Source organism: Mirounga leonina, unplaced genomic scaffold (assembly GCF_011800145.1).
Source record: "Mirounga leonina isolate KUSES-001 unplaced genomic scaffold, KU_Mleo_1.0 Mir_54, whole genome shotgun sequence".
Lineage (NCBI taxonomy): Eukaryota > Metazoa > Chordata > Mammalia > Carnivora > Phocidae > Mirounga > Mirounga leonina.
Genome location: NW_023270812.1, coordinates 9,361,330 through 9,373,193, shown reverse-complemented (window position 1 = coordinate 9,373,193; position 11,864 = coordinate 9,361,330). Strand labels below are relative to the sequence as shown.

General features: G+C 45.2%; 1 protein-coding gene across 2 annotated transcripts in view; it reads left to right on the top strand.

Annotated features, from left to right (window-relative positions):
• Window positions 1-11,864, top strand: part of LOC118001781 — a 50,404-nt gene that overhangs the window by 12,422 nt on the left and 26,118 nt on the right. For both annotated transcript variants that reach the window (XM_034991926.1, XM_034991927.1), the window contains 2 exons: window positions 139-189; window positions 2,939-3,013. In XM_034991926.1, coding sequence (XP_034847817.1) covers window positions 139-189; window positions 2,939-3,013 — 126 coding nt within the window. The remainder of the gene's footprint in view (window positions 1-138; window positions 190-2,938; window positions 3,014-11,864) is intronic.

The window sequence follows — 11,864 nt, the reverse complement described above, 5'->3', positions numbered from 1 at the left end:
CTGATGGGGACCTGCCTTGTCCGCTCAGATTGTGCGCCTGCTGATGGAGAATTTGGACGATATTTGTGCTGCTTTGGGGAAGAACGAGCTGGTGGGTGTGAAGTCAACTTTGTCCTTGACTTGTCTCTTTTGTCCCAGCTCACACATGATCGTGGGGGCCCTTCAGGATATATCCAGAGGAAGCTGCAGGTAAGTTCTGCCTGTACCAGAGCTCTGTGTAAATGGAGGCATAGTCCGGAGTCTGAGCACTTCTAACCACATCCACAAGGGACCCATGTCCAAGCTGGGCTCACCTCTTGTCAAAATCACTGCGCTTAACTTCCAGCACACACACACACACACACACGTAGTCTAGTGTTAACACAGGAGCCAGACTAATCCCGCGCAGGGTTTAGTAATCTGTTGCTGTGTCGCAAGTGCCCCGAAGCTTAGTGCCTCCAAACATTTTAGTTGTAAGGATTGACTGGGGCCCGGGAGGAGGATTCTTTTGTTGGTCTCCCCAAGGCTCAGTCATGTGGCTGCATTGAGCTGTGAGCTGGGCTGACTCTCGTCCACCCAAGATGGCTGTAGACCTCCTCTCTCTCTCTGTCTTCCTGTGTCTTTTTCTCTCTCCCTCTTGCTCTGTCTCTCTTTACCTCCATTTCTGTTTCTATCTCTGTTTCTGTGTCTGTCTCTGTTGCTCTGTCTCTCTCTGCTTTTCTCTCTCTGTTTTCTCTCTCCCTTTCTCTCTTTCTGTATCTCTCTCTTTCTCTCTCCCTCTTGCTCTCTGTCTCTCTTTACCTCCATTTTTGTCTCTGTCTATCTCTGTTTCTGTGTCTCTGTTGCTCTCTCTGTCTCTCTCTCTCTCTCTCTGGCAGGGCCGCTGTGTTTACTGAATGGTGACTGTCTTCTAAGAAAAAGGGAGCAGAAACAGGTCATCCTCTTAAAGTCTGGGTTGGAAGTCCCAGAATTTCACTCTATCACATTCTGGGAGTCAAGTCATAGGGATGCCCAGGTGCAAGGGGAGGGGACCCCATCCCACCTCCTCCTGGGAATAGCCACATGTCTGAACAAAGACGGAGGACTTGGGCTCCCAGAGACATAGCCTGCTCCTGCGAGCTCCCTCAAAAGGCTCCATAGGCTGGAAGAGCCTATGAGACCCATTTGTTTGTGTGTTTGTCTGTCTGTCTGCCTCCCTTTGCTTGGCCGAGTTCCTTGTGGGCAGGCATTTCTGTATTTTTTTTTTCCCCTGCTGTCCTCAGTGCCCAGAGCAGTGCCCATGAGGAGGAAGAGCTCAACAAACATTTGTTGAGGGAGTAGAGGAGGAGATATACATGCATATTTAGGTAAAGCCGTACGTGTGTTTTCATCTAACTGCCCGATTGTGTTTAGAAGCGTGCCGGAAGGGTGGTGCATGAGACAGCGCCACAGGACGGATAAGAGTATGTGAGACCGAAAATACTGCCCTGAATCCGACTTGAGGTTTTGTGTTTGCAGCAAACATGTTGTCTGAAGAAGACATGCTCCCCCCATGTGGCCAGCCACTCCGAACAAGGGACACACTGTGGTGGGCCTGTGCTTGCTGAGGGACAGTACTGGGGGAGCCCAGGTTGGGCCTGATCAGTCACGGGACTTCCCAGAGAAGTTCCTCTACTCCTAACGAACTAGTCCTCAACCCATCGTCTTCCCTGGTATCTTGTTAATCTGTGAATTCCTATCAAGTGAGTCTTCTGGTTGGCAAACCAAGACAAGCCAGTTTTAAGATTTAAAATATATTAAAATAACATGGCAATAAAACTTTTTTTAACTTTGAAGGATGTCCAGTGCTGAATTTTTTCCTTTAATTGCCTTTGTTTGTGGGGGGAGTGGTAGATTAGCCCCTGACAACATGAGCTTGTCTATTCACAGGGTATCGTAGACGACAACACCGAGTTCTAATTCTAGAAGCTTAGTTTATGGCACTTTGTTCAACAACAGGGTCCTCAAGTCTGGGAGGGGTTCCTTAATTGTCATACCATCAGAGAGATATCTGCTAATGTTTTCAGTAAGATGGATGAAAAAATATGTCACGATAACATTGCATCTAGGGTCATGGTGAGGAGGAATTCATGTGTCTAAACATCAAGGATACATCAGGAAAGTGGGAATGTTCTTTAGGAAGACCATTACCTGGCCGTTCTTCCCTTGTATTTCTCTCTCCCAGCACTGAAGCCTTCACAGTTTAGCTGCGAACGGTCAGCCCACCCATGTATCACAGACTCCATTTTAGTAGATGCTCAATGTTGAAATCTTCACGTTACTTAAACCTAAATGGAAGCAATATTTGTTATTGATTTATGGGGAATAATAAAACTTTTCAAACTTCAAAAATGAAAAGGTAAAATAATTACCATTATATCAACTATAGACTAATTTGACTTTACTCACTTTTAATGAATCTGAAATTGCAAAAAATATGAGTTCAAATTTTCTAATTATAAGTTATTTTTCTTGACAACCTGTCTGCCCATTCTTATTTTGAACAGAATGCTGTGCTGAAAGCATATTTAGATATCTTGAGAAGCAATAAATAATACAGCTTTTGGGTACTTAGTGCTATGTTTTACAAATCTTGCCAATCACTGATATTGCCATAAAAGGACATTTTCAAGAACCAAAAATAATCTTCCTCTAAAAATGATACAAAATCATAGTACATTTTGGGCACCTTATATGCAGGCATTGTTATATGTTGAGAATCTAGACAGATAGAGGGACTGTATTTATTCGAGTGGGGAAAGTTATTTGAATTACCAAATATACATGTAAAAGTATGTCTTTCATTCCAGAAATATTGAAATACATAATAACGTCTCCAAATAAGAGGTGTTTTATTTTTGTGAAATGCTTTTGTACAATGAGGCATCTCTTTACTGGAGCTTACTGTTCACTGGAATTAAACATTTAATGTTCTTTACAGACCAGAGTCTCTTCCCTGGAATCAACTGTTTGTCCACCTCAAACGCAGGAGGGATCTCAGCAGCCCTTTCCCAGGGTAAGTGACTCTTTGGTGTGGCCTTGAAATCTCAAGGTTATTTATCAACTTGATAATTAAACCAGGACTCCGTGTGGTGGAAAATGTTATCCCTTCTGCAGACATCAACTGTAGAATCTGTGTGTGTGTGTGTGTGCATGCACACGTGTGTCTCTCTGTATGCACGTGTGTGGGTCTGGGTGTGCATGTGTGTGCTTGTGTGTGTGCATGTGTGGGTGCGTGTATCTCTTGTGTGTGTGTGCATGCTGAGATTATGTACATGAAAGTCTCTTCTCTGTGAAGGTAAAACTGGAAGTGTATTATCACTGTCTTTCCCATGAGCATATTGTCCTATACGTGAGGGTGTGTGTCTCCAAAGATACAGTGCTTACTTCTAAACTTAATCAAATAACATCATCCGTCTGCCCCATCCATATATTGATCTATTGAGACCACTTATTTGAGAATGCACCAGAATAGATTCTTGAAGAAAATGAAGAGTCTGGATGAGAGATGAAGAGATGAACCAACTCCTCAGATGACTAACATTTTGGTAAATTTTTTAGCATTTATTGTACTGCAACTGGATTTGGGCTTTAGAAGTAGTGGTAGAGTGATTTTTCATTGTGAAAATGTACGTGCAATTTGATTTTTTTTTCCTTAAAAATAATTCCAGTATTGGGGTTCCTGGGTGGCTCAGTCGGTTAAGCATCAGACTCTTGATTTTGGTTCAGGTCATGATCTCAGGGTCGTGAGACCAAGCCCCATATTAGGCTCCATGCTCAGTGTGGAGCCTGCTTGGGATTCTCTCTCTCCCTCCTCCTCTATCTCTCTCCAACCCCCCCAACCCCTGCTCATGCCCACTGTCTTTCTCAAAAAAAAAAAAAAAAAAAGATTCCAGTATAAGAAAGTATCTAAAGGGATGAGAAATAATATCTAATAAGAATATTTCAATGAAAATACACGTTGTCCCCTTATTTTCTCTCTGATCGACCTTGAGCAATTCAGTGTTTCCCTTTCCCTTCCCTCTACTAGGGGCACACTCCCACCTGTGCTCACACTCACCCCACACAATCTGCATGGGACGGGGAGGGAGTGGTTAAAGTTATGTTTGCAAAGGTGTTCCTAAAAGGTAAAAAAATACAGTACTCTTTCTGTATCTCCTATAATGGGACCTTTAAAGACATGTTTGTAGGTCCACAATCACTAAGGGTTTGGATAATCCCTGGAAGCGAACAGTGTGACAGGAGTGGCCCTTTTTTTCCACTTTTTTTTTTTTAAGATTTTTATTTATTTAACAGAGATAGAGAGCACAAGTAGGTAGAGCGGCAGACAGAGGCAGAGGGAGAAGCAGGCTCCCAAGGAGCAGGGAGCCCAGTGCGGGACTCGATCCCAGGACCCTGGGATCATGACCTGAGCCGAAGGCAGCCGTTTAACCGACTGAGCCACCCAGGCGCCCCTTTTTCCACTTTCTTGATGCTGAGCATCAGCTGCAAACAGTTGCCTCCACTTTCACGTTGTAAAACAAAGCAGAAAGAATCTAACTGGCATTTATAAGATAGAGGTGATGTTTCATGAAAAAGGAAATCTCCTGAGGAGGGGTCTGCACACGGTCCTGTCCGGGACGCAGTGTGGACGCCCAAAGACAGCTTCCCGGAGCCCGGAGCCGAGGGGCTGATTCCTGGGTGCTCAGACCATAAACAGCCTTCAAGGCACTTAAAAAATCTGCATTTTGTGGGTGTTGGCAAAGCCACTCTCGCCCCCCCCCCCCCCCCCGCCATCTGTTCTTTGTGTTTGAGCCCTCCCTTTGAACATTTGCCTTGGCTTGTAAATACTGCAATTTACTTCACTTCAGGCTTCAAGTTGATGCCATTTTGCCAAATGCACTTGTGGTGGGTCCGTTCTCTAAGAAACCTTCGTGTTTGTTAACCAGACTCAGCTTTTCTTGGTGAAAGCCGTGGTGCGGGTTTTAGGGAGTGTAAGGGCACCCCTGGGACCTGGCCGTCTGTCCTGTTGATGGTGATGGTGAGGACAGAGGCCACCTTTCCCAGCCCTTTTTATGACCCACGCCAGACCGTGGCACTTTAGAGCACACGTGCAAATCCCTGCAGGCCCACGTATGAGACACGTCCTCACATCCAGTGTGCCCCTCGTCATCTCGGGGCTGTCCGGGCACAGGACCCAGACGGGGGTGTCCGGCCCCCGCTGTCATTTACAGGCACATGACATCTGAGGAAACGCTTTGTCTCAGGGACTGTTCTTAAGAGAAACCACCTCCCTAAGGTGGGCTCGAGTGCGCCCAGTGGACAGGGCTGCTCCCTGGGACCCTGGGGTCTCACCGTCAGCACGATGGACGGGCTCCCTGTTTCACCGATTTTCTAAAGGCGGCTTCCTCAGGCCTCAGGAAGACCGAAGAAGACTTTGTAACATTTGGGACGTGCTAAATCCCTTCATGATGCGTGGAAGGAATCAGGATTTGTGAATGGACCTCTTGGTTGTGAGATCAATCTAATGATGATGCCATGGATGTCATGGATAGTCAGGTTCTCTCCCTGTGGGTTTGATGACATTCTGGTGACTCTGTCTGGGGTCTCAGCTGCCTGTTTCCAGGCCTCCAACTTTCTCCCCATTAGCTGTCTGCCCCTTGCTCTTTCTGCCCCAGCCACCCTGTCTCCTGTGCCCCGAAGCCACTGGGCGTCCGTCCTCCCACCCCAGGGCCTTTGTACGTGCAATTCCCTTTTCCAGGAATGCCCTTCCTACAGAGATCCCCACCACTAAGCCCCCTCACTTCCTTATTCGAAAGGCTTACCCTGAGGAACCCCTGGTTTTCTCTCTTAGCATGAGTCACCATCTAACATAATACATACTTTATTCTCCTTGTTAGTGTTTTTCTCTCCCCTCTACTCCAGAGCACTCTTCTCACTCTGTATTGTGTTTTCTGTACGTCCCTAGTGTCTAAAAAAAGCGCCTGGCATTCAATTAATACTTGATCAATTAATGAAAAGAGTAGGAGATTTTCTACGAAGTGTTATTTTTCTTGGCAATACTTTTCATTTGATTTCGTTACGTACAGTTTCTGAGCCAGGAGCACAAGGTAGAGGCAGGCTGTGTAACCTGCAGATATGGTCAGCCTGGTGTTCGCAGCCTTCTGTAATCTGGGTGTCAGCTCCCGGGGACGCGTGGGTCCTCTGATCATCCCCCAGGCTCCCGCACATTAGCTCACCCCTCTGCCTCTGCCGCCCACCACCCCCTTCTCCACCTGTTCCGCTCTTGGCTGGGCTTGTGCATTCTGTCCTCTGCACACCTTCCCTGGTGGATGCACTGGGGATGCTCCTTCTTCTCTGGGGATTGCGTCAACGCCATACTGTCCTTGAGGAGGCTGTGGGTTCCTAGCGGCATGAGCCGCTCCTTCTAATTCAACATCCGCATGGGGCTGGTCCAGGAGCAGTGCTGGTGCATCCTGGTGGGCTCAGCCTGACCCCTGGAACTCCTCTGCCAGGGAGCCCAGTGTTCTTTATGCCTGGCTCCGTTAATGCTCATCTCATCTGGTTAGTTGGCCTCATTTCATACTCCGCTTTCCCCAAGCAGTGTTCTGCCTCAGTCTCTCTCATGTGCCACCTTCCATTGGCAGCCCTATCATCCGCCTCTGGGTTCACAACTCCGTAGGGACAGAGGAGCCTTCAGATGGGCCCCATTCCTGCCATGCGTCACATCGATCATTTGGTTAGAAATGGGGTTCCTGAGGCCATCGCCACTGGTTCCCTCCGGGGGAAGGATCCACTCCAAGAACTAGAAGACTTCCTTCCATGGCGTCAGCCGCTCCTTTCAGTCACATGCACGTGCTTACTGAGCTGGGAACAGTGTGCCCGTACCCTGTGCTGGAAAGAGCCCGTGTGTTCTTGAGTTTTGCACCATCAAGATGAGACTCAGCACGGTACCAGTCTGTTTATGATAATGCTTAATGCTCAAAGACAATTGCTGAGTTCTCTTCCTTTTGTAAAAAAAATTTTTTTGGTCAAAAGTTCCATTTCAGGAAATCTCTTCTTCCTTTGCCATGAAAAACATGCTCATGACCTGAGAAAGATGATTAAACTCTATCAACTATACTTTTTTCATGAGACCCTGTATTAGACTAATTAATTATAGGATTTTAAAATGGAAGGAATAAAGGATATGTCCAAGGAAGAAAAAATAAGTGGTTATGACCATGTCTCACAGCTGGTGACCTCTGCCTTTAAAATATTTTATTTTCCTATGAGAACACTAATTCTGATTGGGTTATGTACACTCAATTTGGAGAGTGTTTGCACTCATCTTGTTTTCTCATTCACTCTGTGTATAAAACTGAGTGTCTTCAGGCCAGAACGAGAGCTTTGTATGTGTCAAGGGGGTAGGACATAATTAGTAGGAACACAATTAACATGTAAGGTACAAGGAATGAATGAATGAAGGAATGGATGAATGAAGTCCTCACCCACCATACTGGGTTATGAGAATGATCCGTGATAACACGTGTGGGGCTATCTCAGAGGTGGTGAAGTTGTTACGAGGACTGATGACCTTGTGTAGACCTTCCGTGGAAACTGCAGTTCATGCCACAGAGAGACGATCAGCTCACCAGGTGGCCTCCCCCATTGGGAATGGTCAAAATACAGATCCTACCCAATCAGATGCACATAGAGAAGTAGGAAAAGTGTACTTCTAAAGCTTATTTACTACCCACATATAGGATATTCTCAATTTTGCCTCAAAGCACTTTACTTTTTTTTTTTTTAAAGATTTTATTTATTTATTTGAGAGAGAGAATGAGAGAGAGCACATGAGATGGGGGAGGGTCAGAGGGAGAAGCAGACTCCCTGCCGAGCAGGGAGCCCGATGCAGGACTCGATCCCGGGACTCCAGGATCATGACCTGAGCCCAAGGCAGTCGCTTAACCAACTGAGCCACCCAGGCGCCCAGCACTTTACTTTTTTATCTTTATTGGAAAATGTTTTAAACTGTGACAGGCAATGTTGTTGAGTTATTCTGAGTGACCCAGACCTGGGCTTTGATCCTGGTTTTTCCAGTTGTCTGTTGGTGACCTTGCTTAAGTCCCTTATGTTTACCACATGTCAGCTTCCATTTTTCTTTAGCTTTTATTTTAATTCCAGGTAACATACAGTGTTATGTTAAAGTCACGTGTACAGTGTAGTGATTCAGCCCTTCCATACAGCACCCAGGGCTCATCACAACAAGTTCTCTCCTTAATCCCCATCCCTCAGTTCCCCCATCCCCCCACAACCCCCCTCTGTAACCATCAGTATGTTCTCTCCAGTTAAGAGTCTGTTTCTTGGTTTGTTTCTCTCTCTTTTTGTTTCTTAAATTCCACATATGAGTGAAATTATATGGTATTTGTCTTTCTCTGACTTACTTTGCTTAGCATAATACTCTCTAAGTCCATCCATGTTGTTGTAATGGCAAGCTTTCATTCTTTTTTATGGCTGAGTAATATTCCAGTATATAGAAATAGATACAGATATTATATATATGTAATACACACACACACACAAACCACATCTTTCTATCCATTCATCAGGTGATGGACACTTGGACTATTTCCATAATTTGGCTCTTGTAGATAATGCTGCTGTAAACATCGGGGTGCATGTATTCCTTCGAATCAAGAGGATTGATTTTTAACATTTTTAACTTTTTGAGGAACCTCCATACTGTCTTCTTCTTCTTCTTCTTTTTTTAAGATTTTACCCATTTATTTGACGGAGAGAGAGCATAAGCAGGGAGAGCAGCAGACAGAGGGAGAAGGAGAGGCTGATGCGGGGCTCGATCCTAGGATCCCAGGGTCACGACCTGAGCCAAAGGCAGACGCCCAAAGACTTAGTCACCCGGGCGCCCCCTCCATACTGTTTTCCAGAGCGGCTGCCCCAGTTTGCATTCCCACCAACAGTGTAGGAGGGTTCCCCTTTCTCCGCATCCTCACCAACACCTGGTGCTTCCTGTGTTGTTGATTTTAGTCATTCTGACAGGTGTGAGGTGCATTCAGTTTTCTTATCTCTAAAATGGGAGCAGTAATTCTAACCTGATAGGGTTACTGAAGAATTTAATGAAACAGGTTATACAAAGTTCTTCCCACAAATTTACCACTCATTAAAAGTGCTTTCTTCTTTCTTTTATTTTTCCAGATGAGTTCAATTTAAAAAATAATAGCCATGTAAATTAAAATTTTTGATAGAAATATGAAGTAAAGAATTGAAAATAATGGAAAAATAACTTATACTGTATCTCTGCTTATAATTTTGTCCTTATTTAGAGTAAGTTCAATAATGCAGGCAAGGCCAAGCTAGTCTCTCTAATTGTTTTATAAATTTAGGGGGCGCCTCCGTGGCTCAGTGGGTTGAGCATTGAACTCTGGGTTTCCACTGAGGTCGTGATCTCATGGGTGGTGGGATCCAGCCCTGCCTCAGCCTCGGTGCTCAGCAGGGAGTCTGCTTGAGGATTCTCTCCCTCTGCCCCTCCCTCCACGTGTGCTCTCAGGCTCTCTCTCTAAAATAAGTAAATAAATAATTTTAAAAATAAACTTAAGAAGTAGTTTCATATCAGATCAATCCAATGTGCAGTTTTATTCTTTTGTATGAGTAGGGGGGTGGGAAGGTTTGGTTGCTGGCCAGCAGACCGAAGCTGCCAAGACATGTTTGAAACAGGACTGCGCATTTCCAGGGTTTTCTGTGCCAGGCTCTCCTCCCCATGTGCGATGTGTGGTCCCCGTTGCACCAGTGAGGTGCTGCTCCCCAGGAGGGTTGTGTGGTCAGGACTACGCCGGCTGGGCGCTCCGCCGGAGATGAGTTGGCTGCTTGGCAGTCAGATGCAGACCGCATCATTCTCAGGAGAGTGGCTTTGTTTAAAACGCAAAGTTACGTTCATGCTCATCATCAATATGTCTTTTCTCCAAAGGTCTTGGAACTTTGTCGTCTGCCTCTTTTGTCCTCAAGTGTACTCCGATAATCTTTCCTAAACAGTTGTGTCTATTTTGTAACGTATCTCCCCAAAACCTTGCAGCTTGGCAGAATCCACTGGACCACAAAGAGGTGTCTTACTTATTATGTTCTATGTGAAGTGTTTGAAAATCAGACTTTGGGACAATATTCAGCTGCAGTTGACAGAAGTGCTTGCCATTATGCAGATTTAGAAACAACTTCTTTTTTTTTTTTTTTAAAGATTTTATTTATTTATTTGACAGAGACAGAGACAGCGAGAGCAGGAACACAAGCAGGGGAGTGGGGGAGGGAGAAGCAGGCTCCCGCCGAGCAGGGAGCCCGATGCGGGGCTCGAGCCCAGGACCCTGGGATCATGACCTGAGCCGAAGGCAGACGCTTAACCAACTGAGCCACCCAGGCGCCCTAGAAACAACTTCTTGTTGTCCTTAGTTCAGAGCGTGGCTTGGGCATTGTACACACAGTGCCATAATTGTGGCCGGCAGCGTGCACGCGGCCAGACCCCGCCCGTCCTGCAGGGGGTCGTGGTATGTAAGCCAGTGCCTGGCCCCGTTGGGTCCCGCTGGCCGTGAAGTGTGACCACAGCTCTGGCCAGTACGAGGGGCTTTAGTTACCTCAAATGGGCACACACCAAATGGAGTCATTGGTTTTAGGAACTAACCATATCCTCCACTTGGGTCAAGGATCAAACTTTATTTTGCCTGGTTCCAGAAAAAACATGTTTTGTCACGTCTCTATTAAGCAACCATATAATCAATAAAACGAAGACCGGCCAAAATACATTTTCTTCTTACCTGACTGGCTTTCTTTTTAGATACTCTCCATATGAATAGATAAATCCAGGCTGATCTGTTTTGCCTTAATTGTTCAAAATGTATAAATTTCCTTTCACTACCAAATACGCTTAAAACGAATATAAAATACATAATGTAAAAATTCCAACTTCAGCATGTGAGTGGCTGGCCATGCCCACATGAGAAGGGGGAGCATGTAGATTTATCAGCAGAAGTGGGTATGGCTTCCTTGTTCTTTTTTTTTTTTTAAATTTTTTAAAAATGTTTTTATTTTTATTTATTCATGAAAGTCAGAGAGAGAGAGGCAGAGGCAGAGGGAGAAGCAGGCTCCCCGCTGAGCAGGGAGCCCGATGCAGGACTTGATCCTAGAACCCTGGGATCATGACCTGAGCCGAAGGCAGACACTTAACCATCTGAGCCACCCAGGCGCCCCTGGCTTCCTTGTTCTTAAACCATGTAGTTGGTAGTACAGGAGTAACTGAGTGATTAAATAGTCTTGTCTTCAGTTACACCTGAGAAGTAGTTTTGTCCCCAGGTGAAACAATCTTTGTGCTTTAACTGCAAATAGAAACCATCATTCTTAAACATGCAGATTATTATACACACACATACATGCACATATTTTAACCACATAAAATGTCTGACTTAGAAGAGGCAGCAGGATGGAGTGGCCCAAAAGACTTTTCAGAAATCAACAACGTTAGAATACTATTAAAATGTTCAATGTACTGATTTCTTCATTAAGAAAAATGTTGCACAATCAATGTGAAAGCAGGAATTCAGAAAACTTTAAAATTAATTTAATTTATATGTAGAGCCCTCGAACATCTAAAACCCTGAAAACTCTAAGAACAGGAAGGCAATGATGTGTTATAAGTATGGCTTTTTTCTAGCTGTTCTTAGATATAGGCAAACATTTTCTGGAAAGGACTAGATGCCAGTCATTTTGCAGGTCCCATTTGATTTGGTCACTGTGACATACCCCTTTCTTTCCTTCCTCCCTCTCTCCCTCCCTCCCTCCCTCTCTTCCTTCCTTCCTTCCTTCCTTCCTTCCTTCCTTCCTTCCTTCCTTCCTTCCTTCCTTCCTTC